Raw genomic sequence first — 16,294 nt, forward strand, 5'->3', positions numbered from 1 at the left:
AATAAATCAACTTTTCTAATCCATATCTATTAACCTGCTGCTTTCTGAATGATGCTCAGATTCTCCTTTTCCTGACAATGCCTCCCATACCTGTGATGAAATTTCACATACTTATTCCTAACATTTATGCAATGTTTGCTAATGAACATTTCATAATGAACACTTCATTTCAATGCTAATGAAATAATAAAACCATTCCCAACATCAGTAGCATCAATGCCCCACTTTACCCCTCAACACTTCCCATGGCCAGTTTCCCACTCATGAGTATCTCCCTTTTTTTACCATCCTCCTAACAGTCAGCACCAATTTCCCCAAGCACCAAATGCTTAAGAAGATTTGACAATGGGGAAATGATAGAGGGATTTGTTATTATTTTTTTTAAATCTTGTTTCTGATCTTATTAATTTTTGAAAATCTTGTTTCTGGTCTCCCAAACATATTCTATGGCATCCACCCTTCTAATTCAGGCTACTGAAACCCAATTTCCCTTATTTCCCCTCCCTTTTATAAACATTGCCATTAAAGACTTTGGTGTTCTCCTACACTAACACAATCAACAAATTAAAATAACTTCTTGCTGAAGATCTGTATTTCCATAACCTAAAACTTCATGTTTCAGTACTTCAGTTTTGCCTTCAATGGCAATATAGCAATTTTTATTTGAGTATTATGCATCCACATTGCTCTTGCAGTGTCCACAGCTGCCCTGAGGAATGGAGCCAAATATCACCTTAGCTCTTATCTCTAAGCCAACCCTAGATATCACCTTAGCTCTTATCTGTAAGGCAGGAGCAGCCCCTCTGCATCTGCCCTTGCCCACCTCCATCCCTCAAGGCAGGACAAAACACAGCTCATGATTCTGCTCAACCTTTGGCTCTTTATTTTTCCTAAATTCCCACACATCCTGATTTCTAAGACATCAATTTCCATTTTTTCCCAACACTTCCAGGCCCTCTGGTAACTTCACATTTTTCTGATGGTGATTAACTCACTCAGGTGGCCCTGGTGTCACCATTTCCCCTGTTTGGTGTGACAAATTCCCACTGGCTGTGACATTCAGTGGAAGGAATCCTCTGCTGAGGACAGGACACCTAACAGAGTTATTGACAGCACTGCCACTCCAGCTGGGAAGTAGCAGAAAAAATACAAAAATACTCCCACAAATATTTGTACCTGCAATTCACCAAAGGTTTCTGTGATCCACCTCCAAATCTGATCAAGAGGATGTGCACAAAGCAGCCACCTCTCCTCCTCCAGAATCCTGTTTGCCATCACTTCCACCCCCTCTCTCAAATTTTAAAATAATCTGTCTCCCACATGCATTTTCAGTCACCCTGCTGCTGAATCCTTTACAGATCACCACTGCACACATTTTTATTTTCATCTTTCTGTAACAGAATTATTCCATTTGAAAATTATGTCCTAGTCATCAACTTTATTCTCTGATTTTTGTGTGTTTCCATGCTTCTCATTACACCACACATTATAAAATATTTTCATTTTCTATCCAGGCTCCTGTATTTTAAAGTTCCATTTCTTGTTATCCACACTCTGCATTCCACATTGCCTTACCACTATTACCTGGCCAACTGTTATCAACATATTGATTTCCCTTCTCTTTCCCAATGATTTTTATGCCTTCTAACATTTCTGTATCTACTGCCACATCCTAATTCCACTGCTCTTCCTTTTCTGGGCCATATTTTGTACATCATGACTTTTAAAATTTTCAAAATAATAAAAAAATTACACTTAGATATTGGAAGTACAAAGAGAAGCATACTGGAAGGGGACACACATCCCCACAAGCTATTTCTGCCAAATTAAGAAATTCTGTAATTAAGCAATAAATCCTCCCTCCGCTTTAAAATGGGGTTGTTTAATGCTTCACAGGGGCATTACAAAGCCATATCTGTAAATGTTCAGGGATCAACATGGACACATGTTGCTCAATTCCTCCAGTGGAGTTTCAGCGACAAGCAGTGAATAAAAGTGAGGTTTCAGCCCCATTTTTGAGGCTAAGATGAAACACTGAGAGAAGCACAGATTCCTGGGGAAAGATGGGAAGGCAGTTTTATAACCTGCATGACTCACAGAGATATAAAAGCACCAAGCTGCCCAGAAAGCAGGACCACTGCCACCCTCTATTTCCATCCTGAACAGTTTTGTCAATGATTTGGGTTTAATGATCCAATTAAAGGGAAAAAAAAAAAAAACCATAAGGTGGGGAGGGGGGGAAACCTATTTCTGGCTCAACTCCCAAGGCAAAACTTATTTAGGGCAGGGTGTTGCTTCAAGGAGATAAGTGCTGTTTATTAAACAGCAGCAGCGACCCGATAAGAGCTCAGCCTACATCTGAAACAGACACAGATGTGTCGGGGATGGGAACCGAGCTCCAGGGGCCAAACACCAAATATTGCAGCCACCCAGCTGCACTCACTCCCTGCACTACTGCCTCAAAGTAAGAAAGCAAAATCAAACTATCTGGTGTGGAACTTATTGCAGCAAGCAGCTGTGAAGGGTAGAATCACAAAATGCTGGATTTGGTGCTGACAGAACAGAGAAATAAAGCAGGAGGCACAGTTGCTGCATTCAGTGATTCAGCTGCCCCATCTCCCTGTTCAAACACCCCTGCAGAATTCCCACCACTCACTTTTACATGTGACAGAAGCTGTATCAATACAGGAATATTCTCCTTAGTGCTAAGGATCCTACTAGGAAGCTTTTTCAGTTGTGCTACAGAGGACAGCACTGGACATCTGAGCTGGAAGTGATGCCCTGGCCAGGGAAACCTGCCAAAATTCCTGCAGAGACACCTTCATGAACACAGATGCTGCTTCTGGAGACAGTTTTCAAAGCATTGGAAAATCCCAATGTATTCCTGGATTTCAGTTTTAAAGTGCTGTCAAGGAAAGAAGGGACTAGAAAAAAGACTAATAAACTGGAGCATCCATGGGGTAAGAATTGGAAGCTCCTCACTCATTTGCCAGGTGACAAAATGAATAATGAGAGCATTTCAGCCTTGATATGATGATTGAGACCATCAAGAGGCCCATTTTCAAGGTGTGAATTAAGGTGAGCTGGGTGTGCAATAATGAGGTCCCCACATGCTGTCTTTAGGCTTACTTTCATCAGGAAAGAAACCAGACTTCCTATTATAATTCATCCCATTTACATAAACAAAATGTTCATAGCTATCAATCTTAAAAGCAGCACTTTCCACCAAAAATCTGGAAAAGACAGTTATGAGAAAAATAACAGTCTTGTGGCATTTTATGAAATAAAATTAGCAATCAAGCAAAATTACTCTTTCAAAAGACAGGGGGGAAGGTGGCAGTAGAGGAAACCTGGATAATCACAGAAATGCTGTGCTAGTAAAAATAATTTTGCAAATTGAAAACTATTGTGAACGCAAGGCTGGCTGCTCTTACTCCTGCACATTACTGAGGATGAAAATCAGAGATAGAAGTGACTCAGGGAGTGACCAGGCCAAGACACTCCCTGTCTATAAAAGGTGTGAATGAGCCACACACTCTGACAAGCTTCCACTCTAAAATCCACACAATTATGCAATGATGGTTTTCCAGCACCATGTGCTCCATGAACCATTTCCCAGACTTGGAGCATTCATTTCTTTTGTCTTTCACCATTTTTTAAAGCTTAACTGCTGGCCTGCTCAGCATGCTGGAAGTGCTGCCAGTCAGCATGAAAGTTGCACATTGGAGATTTTTTAGCAAAGAATTATGCAATTTTAATGTGCAGGCAGAGGCCTAATGAGTTTCTAAATAAGAAGGGGCCAAACAAGTTGCATGGAAGGGCTTGTTGACACAGGAAATCATCTGAGCATAATTACCCCAGTGCAATTATATCAATAAGTTTCCTTGTGTGGCAAGTCCTAACTCATATTTAATAACCAGGTGATGTTTTCACAACTCTCAGTAGGTTTTAGCATTGGGCTCATGCAATCTACATGTGCCAAGGGGGAGCTTCTCTAAAACCATTTTTCTAAAATCTCCAAATGAAACTAAGGTGAAGGAAGCTTTGTTTGAAAGCATCACTTTGGGTTAAGGTTTCCCATATCAGATAATGGGGCTGCTCCTCCAGATCATCACTGAAGGTGTTTCAGGAACAACCACTGAGCACATTCACTGCTGCCCGGAGGTCAGTGTCTGATGCCACCACACAGACACAGACAGGATGCTCGTTAGGCAAAAAGAGGGATTTAATAACTTGTCCTCAACTACTGAGCAGCTATTTTGCCTCCAGAACTGCAAGAAATAAATCAAATGACAAATGTGTTCATCATGAGCAGGTTAAAAAGAACCCAGGCTGGCAAAGGAACACCCTCCAGCAGCTGCTGCAGAGGAGCAGAGGATCGTGAGCACAGAGCAGCACAGGTGGGAAGAAGCCAGGCTGACTTGTCAAGTTTTGAATATCTTAAAGAACAGAGTTTCCACAACACCTCTACAATCTGTTCCACCCCCATGGTAAAACAAAGTTGCCTTCTACTCAGCTGGAGCTTCCTGTGCTCCAGCTTCTGCCCTGCTCTGGTGCACCTGCCACAGGACTGGCTCCATCTGCTCCAAAGGCTCCTGAGATCAGCCCTTCCCCTCCTCTTCCTAAGGCTGAGCCCACCTGATTCCCTGCACCCCTCCTGGTGTGCCACAGGCTCCTTCCCCCAGTGCCCAAGGGTCATTGTCCCCTCCTGGAAGTGCCCTTTGAAGTGGGAGAAAGGGAGACTTGGAAAGGGGACACCCCACACCAGGGGAAACAGGATTTCCACAAATAGTTATTCAACTGCCAGTAACAGAAGGAATTCGGAAAGAATGTGGAAAACACCCAGTACAGATCTGTGACAGGATCTGTGCAGAGTTTTTATGTATTTTAGTCACACATAAATAAAGCAAGACAAAAAAAAATACAGGGAGTTCAGCCTTTTCTTTTTAGGACCCACTAAAGAAAAATTTGGGGCTCTCTTCAAGTTTTCTGACTGTCTGGGCTTTATAAAGAAGTTTAACTTCTGGCTTTCTGTTAAGAACCGTTAGGGAACGATAGGAGAGAGGCTGGCAGTGTTTTCTGTGAGATAAGGGAAACCCAAAGCTGCAGCTCACAGTCCCTTGATATTTTAGGGGCAGAGGAATCTATATGGGACTGTAAGTCTGTCTGCTGCTCATTAAGGATGTTTTAGAGACTGGAAACCAGAAGCTATAACATTCTTGATTAGATAATGCAACAAAAATGTTACAGAGGTACCTATTAATCTCCAAGAACTCAACAAGCCACAAAGGGAGCAGAGGAGATGATGTAATCAGATTTTCAGTTGTCATTTTTGTCAAATCCCCACTCAAAAGGTTGTTCTGGTCTCTCAATTTCTAAGCACAGCACATTGCATGTGCCAAAGTGGGCTACAAGGAAAAGGACTGGCTTAATATTGATGAGCAGAAATGAAGGAGCTGTCCTCACATTTGGTGATATTTTAAGGTCCTTGCATGACCACTGAGATGTTTGATGCTACTCTGCCAGATTGCTTCCAGTTTCTTAGTGCTGTAGTAGGAAACTAAATACCTTAACAAAAGTGAAAGTATTGGATAAACAGCACTGCCCTCATAACTGTAATCTCATTATGTACAGCAGATTACTCCAGATATAATTTTACTGAATAATGGGCACTTCCTGTGAAAGAATTCATGCAAGATTAACTTCCAACTCAACCCTTTTACCTCCTGAAAAATGTCCCTGCCCATGGCAGGCAGGTTGGACAGGATGATCTGCAGAGGGGCAGCCCAACCCATTCTGCAATGATTTTGTCTGGAATAAGTAACCAGTTACAGACCTGCAGCTCCCTTGGTTACCCTGATGCCTTTCTGACCTCTGTGGGACACAGCCAGGACCTTTTCAGAGCGCCAGAAGTGATGTGATCACTGAGAGCAGAATCACCCCAGACACCAGAGGTGTGAGCTGCAGTCACACATCAAAGGGACAAGCCAGACTTCAATCCAGCCTGCTTTAAAGTCAGGACAACATTTCAAAGAGGAATATGCAAGAACAAAAGAACTGAAGAGGAGGAGATCAAGGCTGCAGCAGAAAGCAGAATGGCTCTTTCTAGCCCACAAGCTGCTTCTGGACAATGTCAACCAGCAAAAGGCACCAAGTGTTAGTACTCTGCTTTCCTCCCACATTCTCCTTACAGCCTTGACCTTCCAAGTCAGCCTCCAAATTTCTGAATACCAACAAGCTGCTTCTCACCACCTGCAAGTGGGGTGAGCAGTGGCAGAGCACCCCCAGAGCACCCAAAGTGCAGAACTTCCATCCTCACTGCTCACAAACCAGGTGCCTCAACCCATCCCTGCATGTGGAATTTGACCAAATCCTACCAGAACCCTCCTTAAGGGCCAGAGAAATGCTTTTAATTACAAGCTGCAGCTTGAATTAAGCCATCCAAATAAAGAGCCTCAGCCAAACAATGGAGGGATGCTTATGGCTTACCCACAAGTCAGCAGCCCAGTTTGAAGTTAAATGTGAATTCAAAGTACAAAATAACTCCATCTTCAGACAAGCTTCTACTCAATGAAGGGGGAAATGGAGAACATTCTTAGTGCTTTTTATCACATTTGACCATCATGATTCATTCCCTTTTCCATGCCTTAGAAAATGATGCTGAACTAACTCCAGATGTCTTTCCTAACAATTTGAAATACAGAATATAATGGTATTTTCTGCATTCATAAAAAGCAATGCCTCCATTCAATACAATCTCTGTTCTTTGCCATTTCAAAAGACCCAAAGTGAATAAACACATATTTTATGAGGGAACAAAAAACTCCAACCCACCTACCAGCACCTATTGCTCCCTTCAGGCTGCTTCTCCTCCAGAGAAGGTAAGACCAGAAATTCCATATTCATCATCCCACATCATGCTTCCCTTACCCCTTGTTTGCATTAGGATAGGAAAGAAATGTGGATCCCCCTCCTTCTGTACTAGCAGACACTTGGAACTGCACAGGTGTGTAGGGAACAGCCCAACCCACCCTGCCCTGGGTTAATTGGTTTGGTTTTGAGTCACCATGAGGCTGGTAAAGCATGACTTCTTCATCCATCAGGATTGAGCCTCCCAAAAAACTTCACACACAGCCTCAAGTTTCTATCACTGCTTGGTGTGAACATGAGACAGACAGACAGACAGCAATTCCACCCAGTCCCCAGGAGCCACAGGGCATCCAGTGCTGCAGGTGCAGAGCTGAGCTCAGCAGGGACACCCAGCCCCATCTTTAGGCACTTGCACACCTGCACACCAGCTGCCACCACCCTGCACCTCCAGAGCTGCACAGCTCACCCTGGGAGAGTGTAAAAGATGATTTTTGTCCTGCTCAGACACAGTAAGAACTGCTCTCTGCACTACAGCCCACGAGAGGATGCTGGAGAGATCAAATCCCCCAAAGCAGAGTCAGAGCTCTCAGCAGTGCTGCTCCCCCACCATCACCCCATCCTCTCCTCCTGCATTTCCAGAGCCACCAGTGCCCACCAGCTCCACTGAATTTATGACTTTCATGGCTCAGGCTCTGTTCCATGGCCACTGGCATGGTTTTCCATGTGCTGGGCCTCACCAGCTGGGAGCTGGTGCCACAGAGGCCCCAGATCCACGTTCCCTGTGGGATCTGCATTGTGCACAACTTAATGAAACACAGAAGTGATTTGTGCTCAGCTAACTAAAGAAAGAAGTTAGGATGGTTCTGCTTTGAGCTGTACCTTTGCAAGCACATTTCATACTCACACAGGCTTTGGCTGGCAGTGCTTTTGCGCAAAATGTAAAAATACAAATTAAGTTGTTTTCATTCCTTAACAGTTTTTAATATACAAAACTCAACTGTAGAGCTGTAATTCAGAAGTAGTCATGTCTTCCTTGGGAAAAAAACAATCTTTTCCCATTCCCACACTGGATTAATCTACAGAACACATGAACACTCTCGTGGTTTAGGTTCAGAATAGAAAATTCCCAGCTAAGAACCAAGGTTATGCTTTATTTTATCATTTCAGACAGTGGAAGCAGCTGTAGCATAGCAGCATCTTCAACATGCAGCAGTATCTCCTGTGGTTTCCAGAGATAGGGCTGTGGTTTCCAGCATCACTGCAGAGAGGGCAAAATGCAGGTTCCTAATCATGGAATAACTGAGCTATTACAGAGTGTGGGCTGGCAGCACAAGTCCCCTATCAGAATTTTTTTTCCATTACACCTCAGGGTTTTTTCCTCCACCTGCTTCTTGTAAGCAACTGATGTTCTCATATTACCTGATACAAACTAAAACTCAGCTGTGAAACATTAAAAAAGCCACAGAAAGGTTTGATACAGAGAGGCCTCCCTCCCTGAAATGTGACATTAATGGGAATTTGCAAGTCAAACAATTAGGAAAAAACCACCACTGGTGTGCTCTTATCACATATGGAGACCCGGACAACAAAGCTTCATTTCCCTGCCCTGGCAGGAAGTTTCCTCCTCCTGAAAGGAGCTCTGACTTTTAAACAACAAACCTTTATGCAAATATTCTGAATCCTATGAGTTATTCCTAAAAATTCCCTCATTAAACACTGAAGCTCTTCCCAAAATGAAATGCACTGGTTTCACTGAGAAATTAATTCCTCTGCATTGTCATTTCTACATGAACCTGGATTTCTGCTCTGTTTTATTTTTTGTTTTGTTTATGGTTTGGAGGGTTGGTGGTTTTTGGGGTTTTCTATTTAAACCCATGTCTCTCAGTAGAGAGAGCTCTGTTTCACAACAGAAATATTCAGCAGAGCTGAAGTTGACAACATAATTTGAGAAAGTTTCTGTTTTACTGGCAGTAAAAAACCACAAATAAGAGAAACCCCTGCTCTCCCAAAGCCTTGTGCTCCATGAGGATTTCAGATATGGAGAAGGATGATGGGGCAAGAGTGTAAAACCAACAGAGATATTAATAAAAAAAGGCCACAAAAACCAGCAGAAAGGGAGCATTCAGTGCAAACCACAAGCTGTATGAAAGGACAGAGAAAGAAGTTCATTATCAAAGTCAAGAACACAGCAACATTTAGACAGAATTCACCCTCTCTGTGAACAGATGCCTGGCCTTTAATAGCAAACACTTGCTAAACAAGTTTCAGAAGGTATATAATGAGGCCCCAGTAATAATTATGTTTTAAAGTTTTATTCATCTACATGACAGGTTTAACTTCAAACAATTTTTTGATTGATCTAGCTAAGCCAGTGAAACCTCCACTCTTGGGAATTCTCCTAAAATTAGCTTATTTAAAATAAATCTAAATTAGCACATCCACACAAACTTCCTACTACTAAATTAAAATTTCATTATTTTCTCACATCAATAAGCTCTTGTGTAAATTTAATGAGTTAACTAGGAACATAAAAAAGCATTGCTGAGACAAAAAGTTGCAATTTTCTGACATGAGCAGCTCAAACAGAGCCACCCATGGTGTCCAACACTGCCAAGGCACAAAAGTTACTTTTTTCCTAGACTATATACAAAATCATAAATATCACTTGATAAGTTTCAGAAGTTTCAAGCTTCCCAAAATAACAAGCTGAGATTTGTTTATTTCTCAAAAAAAAGAAAATTTCAGTTTTGCTCTCCATCTGCTTGTGTCACACCCAACACAGGCTGGAAGTGACACAAGGAGACAATAAATTCATGTACTGTTTAAACACACAGTCCTCAGACTCACACATATTTTATTAAGAATATTCTCCACCTTCTGATTAGAAAGCAGCTTGTACAAGGGAATTCAATCAGGTTGTGCCAGGAGAGCTTTTAGGAAAAACTTTTAGGCTCAAAACTGCAGATGGAGGGCCCATAAATGGAGTTATTCTGCATCTCTGAGAAGTTAAATATTTTAATGCTGGTCCCAAAGAGAGAGACTTGCATGACTCCAGACTTATTAATGTTGGGACCTGGTCCCCAACACTTTCACTACAGAGGACAATAAACTCCCACACAAGACAGAACACAAGTAAAAAAACAGAACAGGACAAGCAAATTACAAATTACAACAAATCACTCTCACCACACCTGTGATTAAAAAAATAAATAAATCCCTTTCACAACAGTAACAATATCTGGTAGCACTGTGGACAGCTCAATGAGTACCCAATTCAAAAGAAAAACCTCAAAGCAAGCCTTGGACTGACTGGATTATTCCAGGATCCACAATATTTTCCCATCTAAATCAATGGGTTGCTTCCACCTTGGCTGGGTCCAGTTTTGTAAAGTCATACAGTAAAAAAAAAATAAAAAAATAAAACCAAACAAAACTTTCCTTGCTAGAAAGCCTGGACACCAGGTGCCACGTGGCTTCACAGCTGCAGCACAGCCACAAAGCAGGGCATTTAGGAGAGGCAATTTTGCTTAATATGAAATGCAAAGACAGAGTACAGAAGCAAATGAAATAATGCTCACATAAAAACTTGTTATTTGAAAGCACCAAATATTGTTCTGAAAAGAGAAAAATAAAAGTAAAACAATTAAAACAGAGAGGTTAAAATGAACTGCACTGATCTGTGGTGCTCCCTAAACAGGCTAAAAGCACTGATGAAAACAGGCCTGAGTATATAAAAATACAGGCAGCACCTCAGTCTCCAGGAGTTAAAAAACCTCCACTTCCTGGGCAGTACTAGAAAGTCTCCTCAAAGCACAACTTCTTAGAAATGGCTACACCACAGGGACTCACAAATTACAGCTCTGGTGTAAAACATGACAGGCACTACACAAATTCAGTTTACCTGGGGCTGATACTATCCAGCTCTGTCTTTTCCCAATTTCTGCAGTATAAAATGTGCAATGAAATTTTTAAGTTGTGTATTACAATATATGTGGGAGGAAAAAAAACCCAACCAAAAATCCCTTTGCACTGAACTCAAAGGGCTGTGCTTCCCCAGTCAATAGGATAAGGGACATTTTACATTCTAGTGGGCTGCTTTGTGAGTACATCAGAGAGGAAGCAAGATACTAAAACAAATTAATTGGACAATGCATGGAACAGATCCCTACCCACAGCCACTACAGTCAAAACTACGTAATATTTTCCACCAGCTTTTTTTTTTTTCCCTCTAGTTCATAACTTACCAAAAATAAGATACTGGAGGCTGACTTTTCTTCATTTAGAGATTTAGATATCATTTCTGGTAGGCTGAATATTAGAAACTTCATCACTAAAAACAGGACCGGGTATTTTGCATAAATATCAAGTAAGGGAAGCAAAACACCCAAATTCTGACAGCCCTTACAAGTTTGTGAAGCTGTTGTCAGGACAGGCTTAGCCAACATGAACAGGACTTTCAGCAGGCATGTAAAGTTCCTAATTAGCTAAAACTATCTGGGTTTGCAGAGCCTGTGATTCCTGTGATTTCTGGAAGGCCAGAAGTGTTTAGAAGGGCTGTTTTCTGAAATGGAAAAATCTCTCCCTCCTATACAGTTCTAAGGGGTACAAGAACATCAGATGATCATCTGAGGCATTTTTTCTTACCGAATTAAAGCATTTATATCCCTTTTCCACCCTTCTGTGAAAGAGAGGCAGACTGGTGGGGATAGCAGTGAAGGAAGGGCTGCAAACTGTGAAAAAAGAACTTTCCTGGAAGTCAGGAAGGTTTGGTGTTCTCTGCACTGCTTCTGTACATTCCAATGCACCACTAAATATGTACCAGCACACAACAATTCTGCAAAAGTGGAAAACTTCAAGATGAAGTAAAAGTAAGTGCACAAAATGCCATGCAACTGCAAAGTCAGCAGGAGAATCACTGCAGAAAAAGATGTTTCACTTTTCAATAGCAAATAGAATAGTTCAGTTCACTGAGGAAAGGAGAAAGTTTGGTGTCACATCTGACACCACCAATTATCTTTCCATCAAACCACCTCATCTTTAAGCCACCTGAAGATGACACAGTTATCTGAGGCAACAGAATGATATAGAATTTTTCTTTCCTTAGGAAAATATATTGGTCATGACAGCAACACATTTGAAAAAGTCATGCTGTGTTTTCCAGGCTGTAACTTTGTCAAATGCAATTTCAATTTTAGCAAAAATGAAGAGAGCCGAGGCTGCATACAAAGTTCTCATTCCTTCCTCTTTGTGTGGCAGCTTACCAGGAATTTCAGCATCAATTTATGGTCTAAAATTAAGCCAAAGAAACTGGATGACTCTGTGATAGCAGCAGCAGGGTAAGACAGGTCCACATCCACCCCCAAGAGAACAGAAAAAAAATTTTTAAAAAGAGAAGGACAGACCTTTAACAGGCTGTACAGGGAAAATATCCACTGCCAGTGAAACACAAGCTAAGAGGACACTGGTGGATTAAATTCAAGCAGATGAAGATATAAAAATTGCCATTTCTACTACCCCAGTTAAGTTATGAGAACACCTTTCCCTGCACCACATTTTAAGACTGAAGACTTCCAAAGAGAATCAACATCTAAAATCCAAAATCTTCAAGAAAACATATGGAAGGTAAAAACAAGTACCTGCACTGAAAACTAAAACAGACTTATAAAAGTTTCAGCAGTCTATTCACAATTTTTAAAGGGTAACTTAAAACTAAATGAAAATAATTTTAGTTCCACTAATTTAATAAAGTTGCTTTTTGTGCTAGGGAAAAAAAGTTGGTATTTCACATGCAAAGCTATTACCAACTTCACACTCTTTTTCAGACAATTACTGCTTCAACAATAAATTAGGACCCTCAGCATCAGGCAAAACCAGTTATTCTTTTAAAGAATTAAGGAGAAATCTGTGGTGTGCAAAGTTTAGAATTAATAAATACATTAAGACCTAGAAGTGCAAGTTCCAGAAGTTTATGAAGCTTTTAATCAAGTCTTTTAACTGAATGACAGTACTTTTATTGTGACATTTTTCTGTCCTTCCTTCTAAAAAAAGTACACCAAAAAGTAGCAGTATCAAGCTTTTTCTGCAAAAAAAAAAAAAGAATTCCCTCTCAGATTTTCAGATTCTTGACTTTTCACACTTTCTTGAAGCTAAAAAAGGGTACGGACACAATGTCACAGCAAATTCAACACCACGTCAAGAACTCAGACAGTATTTGGCAAAGCAAAAAGGGACTATTAATTTCCTAATTATGGAAACAGTGATTTCATGACAACTCCTTAATGCACAAAACCCCACCTTACTCCTGACACAACAGCATGGTTGAACAAACTTTGCACGTTCAGCAGCGATGTTTTGAAATCAGTCAGATATGGCCTCCGAACTTGCTTGATACTGTTTCCAGAAAAAGAATTAAGAATTAAGACTAAAATAGCAAACCCTGTGGCAAATTGAGCGGCTCCCTGGCAGCAGGCCAGGACCAGGGGCACCTCGGATGGGCTTGGCTGCAGAGCCCAGCTCGGACACGAACTGGGAGGGCAAAGCAGCTCCCGAGCATCAGCAGGACAGGGCAGAGATGAATGGAGCCTGTCCCTGGTGTCGAGGATGTGCTGACAGACCTGGAGAGGCTGCAGCTCTCGCCTGTGTTCACAGCAGCCCTGCCTCGGTGAGGGGCTGGAAACCACACTCGTGCTCTCTGCTCCGGGCAGGATTTCACACACAGTGGGTTTGTAGTTTTCAGATTAACATGTGGCAGGGGACTTCACAGTCCCTCGCTGTAATAAAACAGAATACCCACAATAAAGAATCTCCACGATGCCCTGCCTGGTGCGCGGAGCAGGAAGCTGCCGGGGCTGCCAGAAGCCGCTGAGCTGCCGAGGCTGCCCGGGGATGATTGCACAGGAAGGAAGCAGAGCCTCGCTCCCCATGTGCGCAACAACCCGCAGCTCCCAGCCCGGCCAATGCCCGGGGAAAGGGCTGAGCCACCCCGATAAACTCGGAAGTAAACAAGGCACGAGATGAGCTCGGCCGGAGAAAGCGGTGACAACACAGAGCCAGCCCGAACTTGGTGAAAGCACAGCAGCGGCAGGAGCTTGATACTGGTACTTTTGTTCCAGATAGGGGAAAAAATTCCTACACAGCAAACGTGGGTCCCTGATGGCAAACAGCAGCCACCAGCTGCGAGATCATTGCAAGTGAAAGGGAAACTGGTAGGATCGGATAGAGAGTAAATAAAGAGACTCCCACACATTAAACTACTCTCAGCCCATATGCTGGTAATATTTTTAATTGTCTGTCTCCTTAAGCACAATTTCGAACAAGAGCTATCGCCAGGAGGCGAACACAGCAACAGCCCGATGTGAGCCACCGAGAGCACCTGTAAACTGAAAGTGAACCTGTGCCGACACCAAAAACCAAAGGATTACATCTCTAGTCCTACGTTATTGGTGCTGAATGTGCAAATGGTGTCACACATGAAAGCAGGAGCTTCAACATCAGTCTGGGGACACAGAGCTGTGCCAGCAAGAGCCCGGTGAGAAAGTAAAAACAGAGCAACTGTACTTCAAGAGGAAAACAATATTCCTAATTATCTTTCCTAATTATTGCCCCTTCAGGAGAACCAAGTCAGACAGAAAAAAAAAAGCCAAAAAAAACCCCCAACACCTAATTGTGGATCCCAAGATATGAATGCTTTTACAGAAGCATCTGTATGTGAGAGGAGCACTAAAAGACATCTCAGTTACAGGTCCTGTATTTCCCTACACCAGTCCCTGCTAGATTATCCCTCTAAGCAAAGAAATTTTATGCAAAGCAATTGAGAGCAATAGCATAAAATAAAGTTCCATTTATTTTGAAACTTTTCTAGAAGAAAATTAGGTGCCAGTCACCCAAACACTGCTGTTTCTACATAAGAATTCTCACCGCAGAAACAGCCTAACACTAAAAAGGAGAAAACATTGTCTCATATGAGCTGCACAAACTTGCGCAGTATTAACCTATATTTCCCCAAAGTGATACTAAACGTCCCTAAGAGAGTCGCTAACCCTTTTTGCACGTCCACTTTTCCTTTGCTGCCAGGTTTGCTCCCTAGGACACCTAAGGCAGCCGTCCCGACATGCGGGCGCTTCCCCAACGCAACTATCGCGGCGCGGCCGCGGGCGAACACGCGGCCAGCCGGGAATCCCAGGATGGAGCCAGGAGAGAGGAAATGGAGACCCCGGTCCGCAGCGGGAGCCGCGCCGGCCTCAGGGCTCGGCAGAGGGAGGGGGGAGCGGGGCACGGAAGGCGACCCTCCCCTCAGAGGGGCCTCCGGACACGCGGCCCTGCCCGCGGTGGCGGCGGCGCCCTGACCCTCCTTCCTCCCCCGGCCGGCGCGGCCGCCGCTCCAGCCAGGCCCGAGCCGGGGGGGACGAGGCGCTCCCGGGGCTCCCCACGGGCACGGACCGGGAAAGCCGCTCCGGGGGGAGTGGAGGGGGGAAACAAACCCGGGCAAAGCTCACCGGGTCCGGCGGAGGGGGCTCCCGGGTACATGTCTCCGTGTGTGCGGCGGCGGAGGCGGCGGCGGCTCCAGGGGAGGGCACGGGGGAGGGAGCGAGCCCGAGCCCCGGCTACGCTGTCGGGGGAAGGGGAGGAGGAGGAAGGAAAGGGGAGGGGGGAGGAAAAGAAAAGGGGAGAGGAGGAAAAAAAAAAAAAAAAAAAAAAAAAAAAAAGAAAGAGGGAGGAGGAGGAGGGCCGGGAATCCAGGTTACTCGTCGGCAGCGAGGAGCGGGGAGGGGAGGAGGAGGAGCCGCGGGGTCACGGGGAAGGGGCGCTCCGCCCTCCGGCCGGGCAGGCGGGAAGCGGCAGCGGCAGCGGGACGGGGATCGGAGCGCTGCCGAGCCCAGGGGCCCCGGCTCCCTGCCTGCACAGTCCCCCATCCCAGCCTGCAGCCCCCGATCCCAACCTGAGCCTGCAGCCCCGATCCCAGCTTGAGCCTGCAGCCCCCGATCCCAGCCTGCAGCCCCCGATCCCAGCCTGCAGCCCCCGATCCCAACCTGAGCCTGCAGCCCCGATCCCAGCCTGCAGCCCCCGATCCCAGCTGCAGCCCCGATCCCAACCTGAGCCTGCAGCCCCCGATCCCAGCCTGCAGCCCCGATCCCAGCCCGCAGCCCCCGATCCCTGCCTGCAGCCCCCGATCCGCCTGAGCCTGCAGCTCCGATCCCAGCTCGCAGCCCCCGATCCTGCACCCCGATCCACCCGCAGCCCCGATCCCTGCCTGCAGCCCCCGATCCCAGCCTGCAGCCCCCGATCCCAGCCCGCAGCCCCGCCTGAACTCTGCCCGCAGAGTCACAGAATCAGCCAGGTTGGAAAAGTCCTCGGAGGTCACCGAGTACAGCCTATGACCGGGCATCACCGGACCAGAGCACGGAGTGCCGTGTCCAGTCTTTAA

At 44.4% G+C, this 16,294-nt stretch overlaps 2 protein-coding genes across 2 annotated transcripts in view; one reads left to right on the forward strand and one right to left on the reverse strand.

The window, feature by feature from the left end:
- The window catches only part of AGO2 (argonaute RISC catalytic component 2), a 56,357-nt gene extending 40,855 nt beyond the window's left edge, over positions 1–15,502 (reverse strand). The window contains exon 1 of the mRNA XM_064706731.1: positions 15,366–15,502. Within this exon, the coding sequence (XP_064562801.1) occupies positions 15,366–15,396 (31 nt within the window). The 5' untranslated portion in view covers positions 15,397–15,502. The remainder of the gene's footprint in view (positions 1–15,365) is intronic.
- On the forward strand, positions 15,395–16,294 carry LOC135442949 (uncharacterized). Its single transcript, XM_064703220.1, has one exon. It carries the CDS (start codon positions 15,395–15,397, stop codon positions 16,292–16,294), a length of 900 nt encoding a protein of 299 aa, XP_064559290.1.

The sequence above is a fragment of the Zonotrichia leucophrys genome, chromosome 2 (assembly GCF_028769735.1).
Source record: "Zonotrichia leucophrys gambelii isolate GWCS_2022_RI chromosome 2, RI_Zleu_2.0, whole genome shotgun sequence".
Lineage (NCBI taxonomy): Eukaryota > Metazoa > Chordata > Aves > Passeriformes > Passerellidae > Zonotrichia > Zonotrichia leucophrys.